Genomic DNA, 24,481 nt, shown 5'->3' with positions numbered 1-24,481 from the left:
TCAAAACCTGTGAGAAGAGAAACCAGAAATACGCCAGGGAAGAAAAAGGGTAAGTGATGTGCATTAATAATAGTGTTAAAAGTGTAAAAGCGGTGTGGTGTCAGCAGGGCCAAGTTCCAGAGATGACAATGATCCACGGAAACCTGTGAGGCGAGAAAGCACAAAAACTCCGGGGAAGAAGCTTAGTGATAGTTGTGATATGTCGTTCATTCAACAGCCCCATCCAATAAAGTTGATATGGATATTTTTTCATGACGAAGCAAGTAAGAAAAGTTGGTAGCAGCACGGTTTGCAATAGTGGACTTTTCACTAGTAGTGATAAAGTCATAGATGGGCAAAAATACATCAAAATGTATTTTAATATAAAATAAAAGGTCTGCAAAGAGAACTTATGATTCCAGCCTGCCCTCCATCCTGGACTTGTACACCTCCAGAGTTAGGAAACGGGCTGGCAAGATCACTGCAGACCCTTCACACTTATGGACACAAGCTGTTCCAACTTGTCCCCTCTGGTAGGCGCTATAGAGCACTGTAAGCCAAAACAGGAACAGCTTCTCTCCACAGGCCGTCACTCTGATGAACAATTAACCAGACACCTCCATCTGCACTACATATTTATATTGGACTACTAGCACATTCATATAAATATTGTACAAATCAGTAAATGTTTATGCTTAGTTTTTGTGTTGTATTTTGTTGTCTTCATATTTTTTATTTTTTTATATTTCTGTTGCTATATCTGAGAGCAATGTGTAACCGGAGAAAAATTCCATTTATGTGCAAACATACATGGCCAATAAAGCCAATTCTGATTCTAAAATGGATGTATTGTAAATGCAAAATACTGGTGCCAGAAAATGTAACAAATACTAAATGTAACAAATTACAATAGTATTTTGGATTTAAAACATATTTCAAATATTATATAAATATTGTTCTGGATATTCCAACATTCTCACAAGTTTGTATTGGAGCGCATCTTTGAGCTATATAATGTACACAAAAGCTCTGGTGAACCCCCACAAAAAAGGAAGTCACAAAAATTTGATTATGTATGAATATATATTTTTATTAAAGAGACTTAACAAGCCATACATTTTGGCTTTGTAAAAACAAAATATTCATACATATTAATAGCATCATACATTAGGCCGAAGTACCGTATTTTCACGACTTTAAGGCGCTCTTAAAATCCTTTTTTTTTCTCATAAAACGACAGCACCTTATAATCCAGAGCGCCATATATTTAGAATGAATTGGTTGATCCATACTGGTTAACGAGAATCCATTGAAGGGAAATTCTGGTGCCAGTAGCCGCGGTAATTCCAGCTCCAACAGCGTATATTAAAGCTCGTAGTTGGATCTCGGGATCGAGCTGACGGTCCGCCGCGAGGCGCTACCGCCTGTTCCAGCGCTGCCCCTCGGTGCGAGATGCACGAAAGCATTTGCCAAGAATGTTTTCATTAATCAAGAACGAAAGTTGGAGGTTCAGAGATATTGTTAATATCCACATTAACGTTTGAACAACGTTACCATGGGAGTGAACGCTTAATAATGTGTGATTTAGCACAGCCCGATCTAGTGGATGCATAACGCAACCCCAGTCAAACGTTTTACTGCAGTATCTTCTATTCTATGCGCCTTATAATACGGTGCGCCCTATATAGGAAAATAGTTCTAAAATCGGCGATTCATTGAAGGTGCGTCTTATAATCCAGTGCGCCTTATAGTCGCGAAAATACGGTATACTATACAGTCTAAATATAGAATTAAAACCAGTTGTACACAGGTAATTAAAAATAGAAGAAATAAAAGCTAAATAGTAAATCAATATAACATTAATAAGACGCCTCTTGATAAGGCTATCATGAACATACAAGCTCCCAATCTCTCTCTTTCTATAGCTTCTCGACTGATGAGTTAACTTGCTAAATACTAGCCCAGACAGCATAGTCGTCATTAGCATGCTCGGTAAATTCTAATCATCAACATATACCATGTGAGGACTCATCTTGTAAACTGTTTTTGATTTGGAGACAAAATTGGAGCACTCGATCGTTTTTTGTTACAAATTATGTTTATTCCTATAAAATACAAATTACAAATACTTGTAATTGAAATACGCATTTCAAATACAAGTAATAGACATACTGGCCATCTCTGTCGTAAGGTATGTACATGTAAGAACTTTTCCCAGCACCCCTGTACCAGTCACAAAGCCAAACAAAGGAGAGATCACATAACCAACAAGGAAGGAAACAAGAGGCCCTTGCCTTTGCACTAGGGCTGTCAAATGATTAAAAATTAATCAGAATTTTCAGTGGATTAATCAGGATTAATCACTATTTACACCTATTACACCTTAATCCTAACCATTTTTTCTTTCTGAAATGCATACCAAAGATAAATAACAGGACACAAATACATAATTATCATTATTATTATCATCATTATTATTTTTTACATAAATACATGTTATTGATATTTGACTTGGTTTAATTCATTCCAGAAAATAATCAAAGCAATGTTATTTGATAAGTTACAGACTGATTTCCCTGCATGGCTCTAGAACAGGGGTGTCAAACATACGGCCCGCGGGCCGGAACCGGCCCCAAGGAGGTTCGATCAGGCCCGCAGGATAATTTGAAAGTGGAAAAAATGCATAAAAGACATGGAATTAATATTTTTAATTCGATGCAATTCATGGATTATCCGCTAAGGGGCGCACTCTTTCCATCAGAGTAGAAGACAAGCCGCATCACTGAGACAGACTGAAAACAGCAGACGGTATCAATGCGCCATCTGCTGCTTGTTATGACGTTGTTAACACCTTGGTCTCTACCTCTCCGCTACACCCTCATTAGCCAAAATGTCGTTATCCAAACGGAGAAAGTCTCATTTAATCTTAAAGTGCATTACTATATTTTTCAGTACCAATTAAAGTTTTGTGCCTTTGTACAATCAGTGGGATCAGTTGCAATGCATATTTGTGAATGATAAAAGTAAATTGCACATTTGTCTAAGGAAATATGAGGTGTTTCATGAAATGTTTTGTAAAAGGATAGTTCATTAAATTTCAATATTTTCCTAATGTTCTTGTGCTTCTTTACACCAAAACAAAGGAAAGACATGATATTTTGGTTATTTATAGCAGAGTATGGTATAATTTTAAAGGTCCGGCCCACTTGACATCTCCCTAGGCCGTATGTGGCCCACGATGCGAAATGAGTTTGACACCCCTGCTCTAGAAGGGTCTCGAGCCTCTGCAGTTTATCCCACTCTGCTGCGGTCAGCAAAACGAGTTTGTGCTCCTGATGGTCCAGGGCTGCGATGACCAGACATGTCAACCCTCCCGATATTCCCGGGAGACTACCGAATTTCAAAGCCCCTCCCGAAAATCTCCCGGAACGACCTTTCTCCCGATTTCCACCAGACAATAATAAAAGTTACACCTTGAAGTTGAGCGGCAATTAGAACGGAAAAAGATGAGACTGGCGCTGCAAGGAAAACCGCTAGCACCCCCCCATCGATCGCCAGCACCCCCCCACGTTGACCGCTAGCACCCGCACCCCCCCGGTCCTTTTGAATTGGCAAGAATGGCGATGACGGCCTCTTTATTTCTGCTCACGCGCTTGACCATTCGAATTTCAACGTGTTGGAACATTTTGCTATTGTGTTGGTCAAATGATCTGAAGTTGATTTTGTTAATGGCCTGCGAACATTCAGCGTGGACTGGCGCAAACGACTTGCAGAACCTGACGGCCTGTCAGATGCCTACAGGTGGCAGTAATGTGTTGTTAATATAGTAATGTGTATATATGTTGGATGAAGTGCATTCCCTAGAGGAAGAGGTACTTTCCTGACCTGAATAATTTGTAATCTGCGCATGCGTGAATTGTGTTAAAAAAATTGACGTAATTAACAACAAACAACTAATTAACGTCGTTAACGTGCTATTTTTGACAGCCCTACTTTGCACATTAGCTACTTTGCCTTTACACCAAAAAACTGCAAATCCCTGAATGCATCACCAGCAGGGCAGTAAAGGGTGCTCTTTATTTCAAGTCAAAACACATGTGGAAGATCGTCCTCAGCAAACATCTCAGCAGAGACAGGACCACAAATTATACTCGTGGTACAGCACTGACACCACTGGTACGGTCAGGTATTGTTTCTTATTGTGATGATTAGTTGTTAAATTGATATTACTTCAAATTTGTTTGCATTTCTTTGGGAGTGAGTTGCAAATGTCTGTACAAATCTTGCTCCACAGTTCCTTTTAAGTACCAGGCCATTTCAAATTGGGCCAGGGTTGAGAAAAAAATCCAAGACCTTGACAACCATTTTCTGTTCTGTTCGGGTGACGGGTGATGGGGCTGGATGTTGGGCGAAAGAATAGTAGCGGTAACCAAGGTGACAACAGCGCTGCATGCCATCAGCGCAAAACGTATCAATATAAAATCTCATCTGTTAGAAGCAAGGGAACCATCACCACCGTTCCATACATTTTTGGTCATTATCTTACTCTGATGACTTGCACTGATTGAAGTCACCTTGGGTTGCTTGGAATGAAATCAAATACGTCCGTGATGTGCAAAGATCACTAATAAGCATTAGCATTTGTTCCCATTAGGCCCAACCGTGGATGCGTGACATGATTTCTATTCATTTTTTTAATCAATGGCAGGCGATCTACTGGCATTGCCATGGCGATTGACTGGTCTATCGTAATCAACCTATTGGGCACCCCTGCCATGAGTTAACAACAAAAACAACATAGCAATTGCCTATTGCATGAATACGCTGATGTCAAAGCCAAATATCACTGTTATGTGTCATTTTATGCCGTGCCAGTTTTGTCTTGGCTAAGAGAGCCGTTACTCTTTTCCACGTGGGGCTAGTCGGATCCAATAGGCTCGGAAGATTAAAGATGGTGGTTGAAACGTACAAATAGGAAAACCACAGATGGAAAAATACAGATTTTCACTCCAGCAGTTTCTCTTTTGTGAGGCCTGCACTAAAGCCGCTCTTAAAAATTGTTCAGCTTCACCTTCATAGTAAAACTTTCCGCTATTAAATGTCCACATACATTTCAATTACTTATTCACTTATTTAAATCCTATTTGTACAGTTTAGAGCAGTGGTTCTCAACTGGTCTGGCTCCGGGACCCACCATCACCCCTTAATGACGAGCCGACGGACGAGCCGCCAAAAAAAACAACACTCAGCTGCATTAGAAAAGTCCCTTCAAAATAAAATCACAGGATTATTTTTTTTATTTATTATTTTTATTTTATTTTAATTTTCCCATGCAAAGGCCCGCGACCCACTAAAAACGGGTCCGCGACCCACTAGTTGAGAATCACTGGTTTAGAGCATGTTGCTAAGGGCCTAATAAAAGCTGTAACAGTAAATTGAATGTACCAGTAGCAGTGGGTGTCTGGCAGGGCGACGGCAGAAAACAAAAACACAATCCAGTTAGAAGTCTGAGGGTAGAGTAGACTCCAAGAAAGAAACAATGTTCAGAATTTTCGACAATGGGATATGAATTCATGTAAAAGGGAGTAATTGTTTACAATAACAGAATAGCTGCTGTGGTAACTCTGATGTACCTCTTCAATCATTCCTTTCCAATAATACTCAGCCTAAACACATTCCATTCTTCTTTTAATGGAGTTACAAATAATGCAGGGAAATGCTTTTTAAGTTTTGGATGACTGCACCAAACAAATGTATCAGCCAAAAGCCTGTTTATCAAAATTACCCACTGGTTTGTGGATCATATCAAACCCTTGTGTTTGGAAATTTCATCGCCGTCAAGTTGTGTCTGCATGGCTGGCACCATGTTTTGGGCAACCTCCATTTATTATTCAAAGTGAAGAAGGCACTGAGGGAAAACCATAGAGTAGGCCCAGTTAATAAGTAAATAAGAATGGAAATGCAATTCCAATTGTAGAATTTACGCTGTAACAGCTCTGTTGGCCACATAATGTCTTGATGATTCACTAGGATGTCAGGTCACATCAAGTCACAATTAATACATCTTACACCATCATATTTATATGAAAGGTTTTCAAACTTGACAAAAACATTTTTTCAAAATGAAGGTTTCAATAGTTAAAAAACATTAAGTATCAATATTGCAATTTTTTTTACAGCACCAATAAATATATTAATCTGAAAATATAACTGTGCAAAAAGTGTAATTTAATTACAATTAGAATGTGGACATCAGAGGACTTAAAGCGTTGTCATAGAGCAGGCAGCCGGTCTCCGGGAACACCCTGAGGCCTCAAGTTTGATCATGGATGAGAAAGGTGTTTTTCTCATATACTAACAGTTTAGTATTACAAGAAATGTCTGTATTGTACAGATCCACAAAATAGAGCAATACTTAAGAATGAAGACCTTAGAGTCAAGAGAAACACTGTGCAATCTTGCCATCAGCAGAGTCTGCTTGGATATGCTTCACTAAATTATGGCCCTGTAGTGAAGCAGCAACTAAAATCCCTTCGGGCAAACAAGTGCTAAACCACATGTCTCACGCCAGTCCAAATGAAAAACACCTGTGTTAGTACATCATTCATGCACAGTTTGGTGCTTGGGGTTTTTATCGGTCAGCTGGTCCACCATGATCTCTCTCTAGCTGATGAGAAACCCATCTTCAGTTTCAATCAGGAATGTAAAAGCATCGCCTTTCAGTCCATTCCCTACCAAATATAAGGCGTTTACAGACATACATGTTCTACATTGAATCTCCAAACAGATTCAAATAGGACCTTGACACTGCATAGAAATATCAGAATATTGAACATGTTCTATAAATGAGATGTAGGGTACTAGATAGAGGGATATTAAGTATATACATATTATTTACGATCAACTACGCTGTTGTGGATGGCCGACTTTTTCTTTGGCACAAAGATATTAAATAGGGCAGTGAAAGGTTGTAGATTTCTAGTGAGGAGCCGAAGTGTTCTATGATCAGTATATCTTGTCACCTCTTGTCCCTGTATATACACCTACACTAATACCCCTAGACAGTCTCAAAAGATTTTGTTAACAAAAAGAGCTCAAAATGAATAAAATAAAGTCTCTGCATAAAAATAAACCAGTCTGCTTTCCCTGAAAGGAGGGGTTAAATGAGAGAGGCTTTACCATAAACAGTGGTTTCCTACCCTTTACCCCAACAGAAACTTCAACCAAGAATCCTTTTATTTTTGTTGAAGTTGTGATCCCCATTTTTTTGACTGACACACGCGCACACACACGTCAGTGACATTTGTTTAGCTTAAATATTGTCTTTGTATGTAGCAGCAATAAAAATGCTCAATGCATTTTTACTAGGCAAAAACATACTGTGGTAAGACTTGCTTCAAGAATGTTCTGTCTTGAGTTGTCGTTTTGTGTCATGCACTGAATGCATCCTCAGTTTTCCAAAGTGCTATGCAAAGAAAGAATTTCTTCATAACAGTGTTGCCAGTGTCATCTTCTTGTTTTATCGCATCTGTGGAAAACAAGGTGAGAATCTTTATAAGGGACTAGCAGCGAATTGGGTTTGTACAAGCTCATCTCACAGAATATGAACTGCTCCATGCCGATAAAGAAACTATGCAGAGACGGCGCAGACAGGAAGCTGCAGTGGACCGTGACATAGAATGAGGGATGGGTGAGAAAATGATCAGTTAGTTTCAACCTCCTTACCCATACTTTTCTTGCTGTACACAAAATGTACTCTGATATGGAAATCAAGTGCCAATACGTTGATCACAGGCACATGAACATATTCGTGCTTACTTTTTTGTTGTATTTATACAGATAGCCATCTCTGAAAGGTCAGTCTTTACCTAAATATAATACACATCATGACATGGCACAAAACACAGAGCATATGGGGTTGTGACATGCAAATAAATGTCCCTGGCCATGGTGTTCCATTGATATGCACCTCAGGCATTCATATTCAGCTTTCTACTAAAGCAGGAATACCTATAAGAAAAGTCAGGATTGTTACGAAGAGAGAACCAACTTCTTTACTGGTAATCTTTAATCATCAACATAACTTGTGTATGTATGGTAAACAAACCTGCAAGTTATTTTGTTTAACTCAAGTTGCCTGGACTTGCAGTCCAACTGTGTGAATTTGCAGGAACATTTACAGGTGAGAGGATCCTGCACAAACAAGCGCTTCCTTCTCTCTGAGCAAGGCAAACAGTGGCTGCAAGAAAAGCAGAAGGAGAGACAAACCGAGGGAAAGAGGCAGAAAGACAGAGAGAGACAGAAATCTAAGCTATAGAGCAAATTCTACAGAAAGGGCAGACACAGAAACTCATGCATCCCCCCAACCCCCACACCTACTTTCGATGTTTAAAATGAATATACATCATCCACATCTTCCAACGCGAACTAAAAACACGTTTACCGACTATACCTGGACTAGGTTGCACTTACTTACAGCACTTTTGGCTTTTCTGAAGCTTTCTTGATTCTTGTTGTGCTGAATCTGTTATTAGAAGTCCGTTTGAATCAAAGCATTAGGTAAATAAAATGTAATGTAGTGTAATGAACCATTTCCACTGGAGGGTCACTAACGGGTACAGCAACAGAGCGAAAACCAACTTCCAACAGGAATATTGTGTACCCATCACAAACAAATATATGAATGCTTCACACCAGACGAGGCACTAGAATCCTTTTGAAAATACCCCAAACACAACTCAACACAAGCTAGTTATATGCCACCTAGTGCAGAAAATATTCACACCACTAATGTGCTTTATGTACATTTCCTCAATGAAGGTAGGACCAAAAAAAGAAAACACACCAAATCAGCCAATCCTCATGCTAGAGCCGCATTTTACGCTCTACCCATTTTGGTTTCTGAGACAACGTGAAACTGTCCCCACACTGGGCTATCACGTACATCTGCTTTTAGCCTGGTATCTCCAGCAGGCTGTTATTGTTATCAGGTGTTTTTTGGTGTGTTTTATAGATTTCTTTACCTCTAACCTAAAACACATTTTTACACATCAGAACACTCACTAGTCTAGATAGAAGTTGTAGATTTATTACACTTTTTAACATGGGAATGCAATTTTTGGAGCAGAGGCCAAAAAAACAGGACACTGGGCCATGCCCACATTATGTGTAGAAGGCCTATGAGTTTAAACTTAAGTTCTCAAAGTTTTACATGCTATTTCAAAAGAACACATAAGTGCCATACATGCCATTCAGAAATGAAGGCAAGGAAGGCAAGGAATTAATGTTGAAAGGCATCAATGGAACCAAAGCCAACAATTAATCAGTCAACAAAGTAAAAAAACTGCCTCCATTAAAAGAGCACACTCCAACAGCAAAGATGGGTCCATTCGGCCCAAAACTCTACCTTCACCATGAACATTGAACAAGGCTTCCTCAGCCATGGCAGCATGGAGCACGATAACTGAAATATATCCTTTGAGGATAATCATTTTAATTAGATACTACAGCATGTCTGTGGCATTGAGGGCTGAAGTTAATCATAAATTAAGCTCTTTTCTACTCATCCCTACCATAGGCCATCGCTCCATCGACCAACAGAAGAAAAAAAACACATACGTACTATTGTTTCTTTGCTTGAACATCAGGCTTTTGTCTGCAATGAAAAAGAGGAAAATGGTTTAGGTTTTGGCTGTGATTGCACCACTGTCAGAGTGTGATGCTCGAGTTTCTTACCTGCAATTACATTTTTGATGCTCTGTGAAACTCAACAGAACAGTGTGCTGTGTTACCAGAGGTCTAAACCGCATCACCTTAAGGAAGAAACCAATATAACAGGGTAAAGTTAAGATTAAAACATCAGGTTACAGTCTGAAGACCTCAGTTCAAGAGCCCCTTGTGTGCGTCGACCAATTTTCTAGACTAGCGTCAAAAGCTACACAAACCTCACGCAGCCCGCAAGGCCGTGATTGGTCTGCCAACTACACCCTTTCTAGAGTCCCACAGTTTTGGTTTCATAGCATAACACCACCATTATTAAAACAAAGATTTTTTTTTTACAGGGGAATGGATTGGATTGAAGAGCCTTAGTCTGAAGAAATCTGTAAATATGACCACTTATACAACCTGTCACTGGCGGACTACAACGACGCGCGGATGGCCTCCAATTCATGGAGGAAGAGCTCCGCAAACGTCCGTTTGCCGTTAGAGGGGTGTACAAAGTCGTGGATGAAAATTCGGACAAATATGTCCGTGAAGAAAAGGCGATGAAAAGCAGCAGTGGCGATGCAGGGGGCAAAAAAATTATTAGAAATAAATAAACAACCAACCAAACGATGAGACACCAGAGATGCACAAACCAAGAGAGGAGCTGTGTCTGTTTGGAGGGTTTTTGGTTTGGCAAAATCCACCGTAAATTACGTTAGATCAGAAAACGATTAATTGCAAGGTCTGTTGAGCCTCCGGCAGCTGTTCGGGTAGCTGGCGGCAGTTCTTTTTGGGGTCAATGAATTAATGAGTTTACTTGAAAAAGATATAGTTTCACATAGCAGGATATGGTTTTTCGGCCCTGCCCTAGACAAGGGATGTCAAACTAATTTTAGGTAAGAAGACTAAAATCATGGATGGAGTAAATGGATTGCAGTGCACAGACAAATAGACTGCCCACTCTCATCTCAAGTGGGCAAGCCCAGTAAAAACAATATATATATATATATATATATATATATATTATATATATAAAAAATGAAATGAAAAAAAAACAACTAGCATCTCATCTGTCAGAAGTCACAATAGCAAAGTCAGACTGGACTGGACCCCCCGGTGGGTTGGACTCGAGCCTTGAATCGGACACCAATGCCATAGACTCACCTGCATCGTGACATTGCGGGTTTCAATGGAAACACACTCCATGGCTTCGTCATTGCAGCAGCCACCACAGCGGTTTAGGACAACACAGGAAGGAATGTAGGTGTGTTCCGTGTCCTCCGGATACTCCTGGAAGATGTCCACCAGCATCTCCCTGGGCTGACACATACTCTTGGTGATGACATCTGGAAGAAGAATGACTAAAGAAAAGACAATAAATCATCATCATCATCATCATCACAGTGATCCTTCATTTACAGCCACAGATCTGTGTCCTGAGCAGCAACAATGACACCTGTTTTGCTACTGACAATGTGAACAGTGCTACGGAAGTAAAAGATCTGTGTCCAGGGATGAAAACAGCCTACCAACCATTTGGTGGAAGTGGACGATGCTCTATTACATTCCAGGTAATGCAGGCAAAAGTAGAAAAGGTTAAATTCCAAGATACAAGGAGATCAAGACTCCGGTTGAATGGCCATGTGACGGACCAGTAGCAACAGCGATGTTTGATTGTATCACTGGCTCTTTATAATAAACAATAAAGCAGCTGAACAGAAGATGCCACCTTCACTGAGTTGGTGTGGAGATGCTACAAGTTATCAGATGATTTGATTTAATTGAACTGCAGGTTATGGATGTATATTGGCATAATTGATTTTGACCTAACCTCTACACAACATAATGAAATGTTACTTGAGCATCATAGCATCTGGAGATGAAGAACAAAGTTTGAAATCACTGTCTGACAGAGCCTTTTAAAAACATAGACCTTCCAGCCCTCAGGGTTTCCCTTCTCTCTGCAGCCTGCAATCATTTCTCTCACAGTCCATCCCCCTTGATAACTCCTGGTCTGTCACAGCAGGCGTGACCTTGTCCATATCTGACATGAGATCCCAAGAACTGCTGCACACATGTGAGCTTTATGTTTTTGTGTTCAGCTGTCAAATACATTTTTTTTCTTGAAATGTTTTAACAGCTACTCAACTTCAGATGCTGGTTTTGATTGAGATTATAAAGCAGACGCTGCAACAATTGACGGCGACAGTTCAACAGCTCGCTGCTAACAAAGATGCAACTGGCCACAAAGAGTGAGTTTGGAGAGGTATACTTCACCTGGTCCAGTTAGTGTTCTCCTACATCGTAATGTTTTGCTTGACTACATTACCAATATGCCTAGTGGCATGATGAGGGCTTTAGACTGCGACCAGGAAGTGCGAGTGGCGCTAGAGTGAATGCAGTGTCCAATAAATCTGAGAATTTCTTTTTTGCAAACTGTTTCACATATTTAATGAAAACAATTTGAAGTCACCTGGCTTGGGTAGTCCGTTTCCCAGATCTTTTATCTAGATCTGAGACTGCATATCTGCACTGAGGACTCATGAGATTTTGTATGATCTGCTTGTATGATCACAGAGGAGGTGTGCTGCTAATAATCAGTCATGTATATGAATGGTGTAATGTACAAATGTTTAATAACATGTTTGGCTTGATTATATTTGCATGTTTTTATTTTAAAGAAATGGATCTGCTTTGGTTTAATTTTTGGCCAAATGATCCACTTTGTAATCAAAAATGGGTAGGGCCTCTTTATCTATGACATCCGGTTCAGATTTAAGCCGGCCACGGGCCGCATCTGATCTTGATCTTTGACGCGGATACGTTCCAGATCAGTCGCGCTGTGCATCTGGAGCCGGTGGATCTGTTCTGGAGTTTATGATACCTCCATGGCGGATCAGGAGTAGAGTGCCTTTGCTTTCTGGGTCTCTCGGTACACAGACCCCTCTCCGCACATTGCGGTTTAAATGACAACAATAAACAAATGCTGAGTGCTGATCAAGAGTTTTGGGTTGCTATTCTCATCCCAAATATGGCAGTGATTGAAACCAATACAAGTATAGAACCGACATTGAACACTCAGAGCGAGCTATACATGAAACGGCAAATAATCAAACCAGTGCATGAAGCTGTTGTATCTAGTCTATTTTATTCATGCAATATAAAGTCAGTACAGTAGCGCACCCCCTGCAAAGCAGACAGGCACAACAGTTTCTACATTCTCACTAAGGATATCAGTGTTTCCTGTTGTCAACATAGCTCATGTGCAGACCGAAACAAGCAGATATATGTGCATGATAATTGAGCAAACTCACAATTAAGACCCGTTTTGGTCACAGTCTCTATAGAGACAGAATACTTTTCACATTATAATTAAATTTGACTCATTGTCACACTCACCATCCTGATTCCTTAAATGCTCACTAGCAGGGCTGGACTGGGACAAAAAAAGGGCCCTGGCATTTTTGCTCAGACCGGCCCCCCACAATCGGTCGGACACAACCACCAACCAGTACACTATCCTTGCGGTCCCTGTAGATATGCATATCTACTGTTCCGTTCCCAAAAACCCATACAAAGCTGAGAACTACTGTAAGTGCCATGGACAGTAATGTCGGTAATCAGACAGTTGATGGACCCCATTGACTTCCATAGTAGAAAAAAAATACTATGGAAGTCAATGGGGTCCATCAACTGTCTGATTACCGACATTCTTCAAAATATATATTTTTGTTTATCAGAATAAAGAAATTCATACAGGTTTGAAACAACTTCGGGGTGAGTAAATGATGAAACAATTTTTGTGTGAACTATCCCTTTAAAGAGTACAAACCCCTCTTTATTATGACACCAAACAACATTTACCTCTAATTGTTGAGATACTTCCCATAAAAAACCTACACAAACAAATTACTCACACAAATAATGATGATATATATGATAATGATAATATATATATATATATACAATTTAGAGTATTCACTTGCCGTAATATTGCATATTGATAATATTGGAAATTCAAATGATACATTATAAAATCTCTAGTTGGTTGAATATACAGCTTTCAAAATGCAAAGTGGGTTTTTAACCCCCAAAAAACATGCGTTAGCCACCTCTAACGTGTAACTCGTTGTGGGCGAGTAATAATTAAAATAATCAAATGGCATCATTTCAGTTTTTTTCTAGAGAAGAAGGGCCTTCGACGTTATGAGTTTTAAATGTTTACATTAGAATATTCCAAGTTGCAATTGAATAAGTGAATTCTCAACTCTGCTCGCTACAAAAACAGTGCAAAATAGCATATGCTGTGTTATTTTACTTTAGCTGAGTGGCCATTGCAGTCACTTTTAAGTGACAATTTGACAAATGACAACCTGACACTCAGACTTTATAATAGCAACAACCGACAATGACAATGTTTGTTGCCTTATTATAATATTCATTAATTGAGGTAACTGTTAAATCGTCATCATCTTGGTAGTGGCCCAGCCAGGCCCACACACACTATCCTCATGCACCGCCCTGATTAACACTCCCTCCCTGTTCATGGAGCTACCTGCTTGCTTACCGTTTCAATGACACTCTCCTGCTCACTCTGCCCCTCCTGGACTTCACTGTCACACTGACACCTGCTGCACCTTCTCCTCTGCTGCCTGCGAGCTAGGTTTGCCAACCGTCCCGTATTACCCGGGACATCCCGAATTATGGGCAATTTTGATTTGTCCCGGCCGGGACAGCTCCAGTCCCGATTTCCAATCACAGCCTGCTAAGTCAATGACGCGCAAAAAACTCCCGGTTGTTGTGAAGTTGTGGCGCATCAGATCAGTGTGCGCGCGGGTGCCGGGTGGCCAGAGCGGAGCATGTGAGGTTGTGCAAACCCGGCCGCCGACCGCTAACGTCCCCCCCAGCCCGCGAAAGTGTCCCTGATTTGGGGTTGGGAGAGTTGGCAACCCTACTGCGAGCCGCAAGCACCGCTCTCGCTGTGGCAAGTCACCTCTCCTCCTCCATGTGCTATGTTCACCTGCTGGTTCTGCAACATGTCATCAGGTACTGTAGTAGTTTTGGAAACTGAAGCTACAGCACTAAACATGTCGGTTATTTTTGAACATGTTGAGGCATCAACCTCTAGATATTTTTTTGGCCCGCAATTTCTCCGCACCCCCCTTACGTTTTTGTTTCTCCATCTTAATCCACACATTTCTTTCTAGCTCCGAGTCACTGAATGCATCTGACTGACACACGGAGAGGGAGGGGTGGAGCCTGCTAAGAGATAATTGGGCCAGCCCAGTGTCAGTATGGAAAATGAACCAATGGGCCGCTGTCCCTGCTTGAAAATGTTTTTAACGGCCTATCGACCGGCCCCCAAGTGCGTCGGCCCACCGGGCATTTGCCCGGTATGCCCGATTACCAGTCCAGCCCTGCTCACTAGAATACAACATTTGTTTAATCTTCTGCTGAAAGATTCCTGTTTTGGTAAGGTTTGTATAAACTTAAATGATCTGCTGCTATGGCTGCACAAGTATGGCAAAAATCACAATACTTTTGATCAATATTGAAATCCCGATTATTCATTAACTTTAGGGACAACATATTTTGATTGAACTTTCACGTTTAAATGAACGAGAACAATGCTTCCACTTCCGTGCTACATTCTGGCTAGGGTTGTGTACAGAGAACTGGTGCCATATTGGTACCGGTTCCTATACGACCTGAACCTACCGCACCCAAACGCAGATTTCAGTGCCTGAGCCGATTGAAAAACTTTATTTACACTACTCTGATGACTCCATTTTCGCAGCAGCTGACGATAGCTTACTGCTAGCCAGCCATCTGCCTCCTACAGGTTTTGGGTTTTTTTTTGCAGAGGGTGTAGCAGGGTTCCTTCTGTGTTGTTTGACATTAAGCCACATTGAGCTGCAGACACGTGACTGCATTTCCTTAAGTGACTGCTGCGTTAAAAAAAATGAAACAATCTGCCGTCAAAGCATTAACTAAATATATAAAATCTATATACTACTATACACGGTAGATAAACGATATGCTCACGTGCCACATGCAGCTCTGTGTTGCACCTGCTGCCATCACGACACCAATAAATCGAGACGAACTATCCAACATAAATGCTTTTCAATATATGTTACATATCTTTAGTTCCTGCACAGTGAGCATAGATCTAAAATGAAATAATCCCCAAATTCCAATGAACTAATAGACTTCATGCTCTTACAGAGGGGAAACACAAAGTATACTGTAAACAGTTGATATATTGTTCAGTTTGAAGTTAAACAGTTCAAAGGCGTAGATCGAAGCAAAGTGTTTATTTTAGGGCTGTCAAAAATAGCGCATTAACGACGTTAATTAGTTGTTTGTTGTTAATTACGTTAATTTTTTAAACACATTTCACGCATGCGCAGTGTGACAAATTATTCAGGTCCGGAAAGTAACTCTTCCTCTAGGGAATGCACTTCATCCTATACAACACATTACTGCCACCTGCAGGCAGGGGGGAGGGTGGGTGCTAGCGGTTTTATTTGCAGCGCCAGTCTGATCTTTTTCCGTTCTAATTGCCGCGCTCGACTTCAAGGTGTAACCTTTTTTATTGTTCAGTCTGAAACGGCGCGCCCAGTGACGGATGGTGCATCAATACTGTTGTCCGGGTGGAAATCGGGAGAAAGTCGGTCCGGGAGATTTTCGGGAGGGGCTTTGAAATTCGGGAGGGTTGGCATGTCTGGTCATCGCAGCACTGGACCATCAGCAGCACAAACTCGTTTTGCCGGCCGCAGCAGAGTGGGATAAACTGCAAAGGCTCGAGACCCTTCTAGAGCCATGCAGGGAAATCAGTCTGTAACAAATAACATTGCTTTGATTATTTTCTGGAATGAATTAACCAAGTCAAATATCAATAACATGTATTTATGTAAAAAATAATAATAATGATAATAATAATAATGATAATTATGTATCTGTGTCCGGTTTTCTATCTTTGGTATGCATTTCAAAAAGAAAAAATGGTTAGGATTCAGGTGTAATTGCAAATAGTGATTAATCCTGATTAATCCACTGATTCAAATTTTTAATCATTTGACAGCCCTAGTTTATTTATATTTATAGTGTTGTTTGAACAGTTAAGATATTGTTCAATTTGAAGAAAGATATTTGCCTTGGCTTTAAAAAAAACACTTATTTTTTTGCTTCAAATCATTGTTTAGTGCTTCTTTTTTTTGCTTCAAATCATTGTTTTGTGCTTCTTTTTTTAATTAATCGGTTTAGGCACCATTTAAGCCCTGATATCGTTACAGATTTTACCCAAAATTCAAAGCAGTACTGCTTTCACGCCGTGCTACATCACAGCTCATGTGCACATTTTCAAGTTGTTGAACAAGATCATATTACTGTTTGAATTTGATTCATCTTTCTCACTGTGTAGTCTGTTCTCAGTTCTCATGTCTGTCTCTACTCTTCTCTATTATATATGGAAAACAATTCATATTCACAATATGACAACTACTATAATTATAAATATCTAAAATTAATATACAATAAAATTATATTAATGGATAAATATATTCATATACAAGCTATTAAAACATGCATATACAGTGAGGAAAATAAGTATTTGAACACCCTGCTATTTTCTCCCACTTGGAAATCATGGAGGGGTCTGAAAATAGTAGGTGCATGTCCACTGTGAGACAATGTAAAAAAAAAATGCAGAAATCACAATGTATGATTTTTTAAACTATTTATTTGTATGACACAGCTGCAAATAAGTATTTGAACACCCGTCTATCAGCTAGAATTCTGACCCTCAAAGACCCATTAGTCTGCCTTTAAAATGTCCACCTCCACTCCATTTATTATCCTAAATTATGTGTAATGTTTAAGGTCTTTAGCTGCATAAAGACACCTGTCCACCCAATGCAATCAGTAAGAATCCAACTACTAACATGGCCAAGACCAAAGAGCTATCCAAAAACACTAGAGACAAAATTATACACCTCCACAAGGCTGGAGCAATCATTCGAAAATGGAAGAAGCTAAACATGACTGTTAATCTCACTCTGACTGGGGCTCCATGCAAGATCTCACCTTGTGGGGTCTCAATGATCCTAAGAAAGGTGAGAAATCAGCCCAGAACTACACGGGAGGAGCTGGTCAATGACCTGAAAAGAGCTGGGACCACCGTTTCCAAGATTACTGTTGGTAATACACTAAGACGTCATGGTTTGAAATCATGCATGGCACGAAAGGTTCCCCTGCTTAAACCAGCACATGTCAAGGCCCATCTTAAGTTTGCCAATGACCATTTGGATGATTCAGAGAAAGTTATGTGGTCAGATGAGACCAAAATATAGCTTTTTTGGTCATAATTCCACTAAGCGTGTTTGGAGGAAGAAGAATGATGAGTACCATCCCAAGAACACCATCTCTACTGTGAAGCATGGCGGTGGCAGCATCATACTTTGGGTGTGTTTTTCTGCACATGGGACAGGGCGACTGCACTGTATTAAGGAGAGGATGCCCGGGGGCATGTATTGTGAGATTTTGGGAACAACCTCCTTCCCCCGGTCTTCCAACACGACAATGACCCGAAGCACACAGCCAGGATAACCAAGGATTGGCTCTGTAAGAAGCATATCAAGGTTCTGGCGTGGCGTAGCCAGTCTCCAGACCTAAACCCAATAAAGAATCTTTGGAGGGAGCTCAAACTCCGCGTTTCTCAGCGACAGCCCAGAAACCTGACTGATCTAGAGAAGATGTGTGGAGGAGTGGGCCAAAATCCCTCCTGCAGTGTGTGCAAACCTGGTGAAAAACTACAGGAAATGTTTGACTGTCTGTAATTGCACATAATGGCTACAGTACCAAATATTAACATTGATTTTCTCAGGTCTTATTTGCAGCTGTATCATACAAATAGTTTTAAAAAAATCATACATTGTAATTTCTGGATTTTGTTTTTTCTCACAGTGGACATGCACCTACGATGACAATTTCACACCCCTCCATGATTTATAAGTGGGAGAACTTGCAAAATAGCATGCTGTTCAAATACTTAGTTTACTTACTGTATTGAGATGCACCTATGAACCTAGTTTGTCCCGATCAGTGTGTTGAGGAAAGACAAACTCAAAAGCCCCAAAAAAACTTCACACAATGAACTATTTGGATAAACCGTGCCGGTTTTCATCCACGTCCTGGTTGTGTGACCTCACTGCAGTCCTGTGTGCGTCGGAGCTGGGTAACGATGTTAACTTTAAAGCCTGGTTTTGAGGAGTCTCACATTTCCGGTTTCATATCATAATTCTACCATTATTCAAACGAAGATTTTTTACGAGAGAATCAATCAGTTTGAAGTGTTTTTGTGGGAAAAAATCCGTAAATTTCACCACCAATACAATCCGTCATTGGCGGACTACAAGGACGCACGGATGGCGTCCTCATAGTGGACGCAAATCACCGCAAATGTTTGTTGGCCGGTCGAGGGGTGAACAAAGTTTGAGGAAAATATGTCAGCGAAAAAAAAAAGACAATGAAAAGATGCGATGCAGGGGGCAAAAAAAGTCTGATAAATAAATAAACAAGACGTCACTCTCTTGGTCGTCGTTACTCCTGGTGTTCTGGCGGTGAATTGCTTTGCAAGACGCGGAAACCTTTTCAAAGCATGAATTGAAACGAGTCCGTCAACACAAGACGCAGAACCACCCGCAGAAGTATGCTCCAGTCTTTATTGGCTAACTACTTCTTAGACCCTCCGCCTTTGGGAGCGGATAGAAGAGCTGATATGAGGACGTGCCAGAAAAGCATACATCTTATGCTCAGATATCTTACATTTACAAATATGAAGGGGTCCATAACGGGTCCATGTTTCAAAAACACAAATATTGACCATTTGTAAAATGTATTTTTAATAAACAAAATTATATATAGTTTTTTTTTTCTCGCCCTGCCACTCAAGGTGGGGCCACGCCACATTGCCCTCAATGGACCAGCTGCCACTGCAGACAGAACTTTCTTTGACGCTGCAGGTCGTGCATGACTGCTCCCACCTGGTGGTTGGTTGGTGCTTGATCTAATATGTAGCAGAGCACGCATTTTAAACGTTAATGTCACAGACAATCACACTTATTAAATTGTGCAGCCCTATCTGCTGCTTTATGGAATAATTGGCCTTGTTTGTATATGTGGGATTTACATCTTTTAGGTTAAAGCGCGCGCACACACACACACACACACACACACACACACACGCACGAAACTAAACCAAATTAAGAGGAAAAACCAACAAAACCACCCAAAAAACAGCAGCGATCCCAATCCGCTGATGACAGAAACTCTTAATTACAGGAAAATGCAGTTAATTTTGTATGGAAGTAAAATCTGCCATCGGGGGTTGAAATAAAAAGGTGTCGAAGGATCTCAGCATCATTAAATTAATTCAAAACTAGAAGAGGCGTATTCTGAGCGGCTGTACGCTCTCGTTTAACTTCCGCTTAGTTCATGTCCAATACAGTCTGTTAATGTACAAATGTCAGCTGTCTATTACGGAATCTTACAGACACAAACCACACTGATGGCATGAAGAAGAGTTAAAGCCCCGTTATTATTGGACATGGCTACAATCCGAAGCCGAAGGTGTTTTGGGTGCTCCATTTCTGTGACACAGTAAATCTGTGTCATCGAATTTTTTTAGGTTGAATTTTTTTGCGGTGTTTTAATGTTGAAAAACATTCAGGTACATAATTTCAATGCATAAATATTCAGTGCTAGAAATTCAATCACCCTCTTATTTCAACCCCCGATGGCACAGATATACTTCCATAATTTTGCTTTGCGGTTGCTTGCGTATACTAAAAACCCACATACCTGTTTTAGGACACACGCTTACACACAGGAGGAAGGACACTGGCTGTCACGGGCATTTACATGTGACCACACTAGTGTTAGCCATCAGACAGTATCAACAACGCCAAGAAGAGAGGGACACTTACCAAGAAAATACGCCGCTGGATATACAGGAGCACAGAGCAGCACGCATAGTTGCCCAGAAATGCCGCACCAAAGAGAACAGGGGTGCAAGAGGAAGAGCTGGTGGAGGCATGCCACTTTTAACCTGGCCCACCTCATCACAGCCACCTGGTGATAATTACCAGCAGGGTCATCCAATGACCTGGCAACGCTATACTGCTACATCAGCTTTAGAAAGTAATCTGAACAACGACTCGATGCACTCAAGTTTGATCATAGAGCAGCTCCGACAGTGGGGCAGCTCCGACAGTGGGTCTGTGCACCATGGCAATTGCAGACTTCCTGATTCTTTACAAACATGAAATGACTATCTGTGTCTTCAGCACACAGCTCCTACCTTGGCCTCAGCACAATTGAACCAAGGCTAACTTCGTGCTCATTACATTAAATTACATGTCATTTAGCTGACGCTTTTTTCCAAAGCGACTTACATTGCATTAGAACCAGTGCATTTTGCCTGGGAAGCAATTAGGGGTTAGGTGTCTTGCTCTGCGATTGTATTGACACCGACCTTCCAGCCACAAAGAAACAACCATAAAACTGCAAATCACTGTGGAGCAGGCATTGATTGATTTCATCAACTATTGTATTGGAATTTTCCCAATATGTGAGGACTCCATAATCTGACCCCAAAAAGTATTAAATTCTGACTACACAATCTTTTTCAGAAATAAAGTTAGTCTGAGGCAGAGTAGATGTGTATCACATGTCAACTATGTGGCCCTCTGGGTTGCAAACAGAGAAACGGAAGATGTCTGTAACCAAAGTAGAACTTACCCTTATTTTTACTTTTCTCCACTCCCTTAAAGCTGGCAGTCTGGAAGAGATGCAAATCAGACCAAATGATAGATTTGAAATATTCTGAACTATAAAATTGTCCATCTTGTTAACTTATACATTGTATTACATGCAAGTATGTAAAAGTCGTTATCCGAGCTCAATTGGCTAAATCAAAAGAAACCAGATGAGTAGTCTGATGCTGCAAAAATCCATACTTACTTTCCATCATGTCTCTCTACCTGTTAACAACAGCAGTGGGACTCAACAGTCGTGGAGCAAGGCTATGCTAGACGTCTGTCACGTTATAATGGAATATGAGGGTAGATGATGACGACCTAAAGATGACTTTGAGTAAAAAAAATAAAAAAAAACCCATAGACGAACCGATTTTAGTTACGCGTGACTCCAACGATTGAAATCTATATTAGAGTTTTGTTTTGAAAGGAGTAACAGGAAGTGGCTTTTGTTTTAAATGTAAAAAGATGACGAAGAACCGGCCTTTTGGCAGACCTTCAGTCACCTTAAGTAGCTGCTGTAACCTGCAGAGCTATTGCGTAAGAAAGCGGATCGTGTAGTGTAGGAACGAGATGCATCCTGGCGGGCACCAGGGCAGGAGGAAGCGGCTCTCCGCTTCCACAGACTCCGGATCTTGGATCTAGGACTATATCTGAACAAACGGAGTTCAAACTAGGCTGAACAGAAAAGTCCCGGTTTAATTAACATTGTATCCGTTATTATTCCGTTTCGGCATAGATGGTATCATTCATCGAACGACCTGTATGACGTGTCCGCAGCGTCATTACTTTAGTTCATTCTATTTTGTGGTAAACAAAAGACATGTCTAAATGAAATGACTCGACAAACGTGGGCCTGTGTGTTCACTTTAGCTATGATCCACCACATTAACATACAATAATTTAACATACAATAATTGGTCGAGACATCTTGGTTGTTGGTCTTTAATGAAACCAGGTGCAATACATATACGACTAAGCAAATTACAAAAGTACAAGACTCACCTTTACAGTCGAGAAGTGAAGAACCGCGGCTAAATGGATGTGCAAAGTGACAACAAAGTTCATGGTGGTAATTCCAAGCGATGAGCTTTCAAATAGCTTCAGTCCTGTGTCTAAAATCCAACAATACCAACAAAACCACACGCTAACAGTAAAAAATGAAACAGTTTCAAAAAGCGTGTAGCAATGTCTAATCCATATTTTGTGGCACGTCTGCTGCAAACATCAGCATCCAACAAGCCGCTCATGCACAGACAAAGACACGAGGAGAGGTTCAGGGACAGCAGCTCAGTGACAGACCCAGTGTTCCTTCTACTCATTACAACCGGGTCGTCGCGTTGTTTCCGTGTGCCACTTCTGGCCGCTGTAAAGTCATCTCCTTTCTTATGGCTAGAGTGGCTCGTCTGCCCCCTTCTTATCTTCTCTCAGGGGCACCTAGCTCTGACGTGCTGTCTCTTCCTGGCTGCTTTTGCACTTCACGCGGTGTTAAGCTGCTCGTGGATCAGCCGGAGGCGGGGCAGCTGTGAGGAACCAATGAGAGAGAAGGGGGCGGCTCTTGATCCGGATCTCAGCGAGTGTCTCTCCCTGACATAGCTGTAGCTAAATGTATCTCCAAGTCGCTATGCTGCATCCTTCTAGCCTCCAGCCTTCAGCAGCCTTCGCGGTAGACCTGGGCTGGTCCTCAAACAACCCCACAGATTGAACCGAGCGGTCTCTGAAATGGGACTGTCTGGCGTACGGGAGACTTCCTGCTTGCGTCATCAGCTGCTCCCGTTGCCAAGCAACCGGCTACGCTTAATAATAGCCGTTAAACTCGAAAAACGTATGCACTGATAGGGAAGATAAATTTCTTCTTTCATTTAAAAGAGGAGCATGATATATTTCAGTCTGAGAGAATAACATTTCCCGGTTATTTTAAATTAGTCAGTTAATGTATTAATACTTTTTATAATTCCTAATTCTGTCACGGTTTGGTCTCTCTTCCTGTTTTAGTTTGAAGTTTCATGTTCCTTGTGGTCTTGGGTTAACTTCACTTCCTGCCTTGTCCTGTGATTGCCTGAGTGTTTCCACCTGTGTCCAATCACCTGCACCTCCCTTGTGTATTTAAGCCCTGTGTGCCTGTTGTCCCTTGTCGCGTCATTGTCTAACGTCAGTCATTGTTGGTGCACGTTCTTTTGGCGTCTGTTAGTTTTTGTGCAAAATAAAAAGCACATTCCGAAAATCTGAATCCTGCATTTGAGTCCTGCCTGCCTGCCTGCCTTCAACCTGCACCCTCGACACACTCTGACAAATTCCTATAAAGTAAGATTGCATTCTTAAACCAGGGGAGATTCCATCAATCCTGTCAATAAAAACACAACAGTAAACAAATTTATTAACTTGTATGGAAGGACTTTTTATTTTCTTGCACAGGATCCAAGCTATTTGAACTATTATTATTACAGACTATGTCCACGCGACAGTAGCTTTATGTCAATACACACACATCTTTCTCCTTCAGCTTGATGTCGTTCCTGGCTCCAGGAGGTGTTATAAGAACAGTTTGTTCTAGAGTCTTATGTGCATTTGAAAACAGACCTTTTATCAAGGTCACAATATACAGTATATTACTATCTAACATTTATATTGGTAGATATTCCGAGTCGCAGCAGAAGTGACGTATGCGGCCGACAAATGCGTCCTTAAAGATACAGCTTAGTGACTGAGACACAGCTACAGTTTGAGAGTACCAATTCCAAGTTTCCACCTGGACAGACTCAGACTTTGAGGCATGCTCCTGCTAACTCTGAGAGGGTTTAGGTCTGTTTTATTGTCAAATTTGTGAGTATTTAAAGGCAGACATTTTTTACCTTTTATGTAAATCAGCATTTTGGCCAAAGAAATTAACCGCAAGTCATTTCAATGTGATGTTAAAAACGGGATAATATGTGGACTTTAAAAAAGCTTTGTGGGGGCAGTGATTTTTCACTGTACGC

The 24,481-nt window shown here is 40.8% G+C and overlaps 1 protein-coding gene across 3 annotated transcripts; it reads right to left on the bottom strand.

Annotated features, from left to right (window-relative positions):
* Nucleotides 1-1,124: 1,124 nt before the first annotated feature.
* Nucleotides 1,125-23,252, bottom strand: LOC119197741 (vascular endothelial growth factor A-A-like). 3 transcript variants are annotated; one of them, XM_037454317.2, is made up of 8 exons: nt 22,509-23,252; nt 21,487-21,526; nt 20,673-20,817; nt 10,849-11,045; nt 9,715-9,791; nt 9,602-9,634; nt 8,087-8,218; nt 1,125-7,507 (listed from the first exon to the last, which is right to left on the bottom strand). In XM_037454317.2, exons 3-8 carry the CDS (start codon nt 20,806-20,808, stop codon nt 7,486-7,488), a joined length of 597 nt encoding a protein of 198 aa, XP_037310214.1. In that variant the 5' UTR covers nt 20,809-20,817; nt 21,487-21,526; nt 22,509-23,252; the 3' UTR covers nt 1,125-7,485. The 3 variants fall into 3 exon arrangements, with proteins under 3 accessions (XP_037310214.1, XP_037310213.1, XP_037310215.1); XM_037454316.2 differs by having other exon boundaries at nt 1,125-8,218; XM_037454318.2 differs by lacking the exon at nt 20,673-20,817 and having other exon boundaries at nt 1,125-8,218.
* Nucleotides 23,253-24,481: the final 1,229 nt, after the last annotated feature.

Source organism: Pungitius pungitius, chromosome 11 (assembly GCF_949316345.1).
Source record: "Pungitius pungitius chromosome 11, fPunPun2.1, whole genome shotgun sequence".
NCBI classification, from domain to species: Eukaryota; Metazoa; Chordata; class Actinopteri; order Perciformes; family Gasterosteidae; genus Pungitius; species Pungitius pungitius.
The sequence above is the reverse complement of the archived record's forward strand: the minus strand, read 5'-3'. Positions and strand labels throughout refer to the sequence as shown.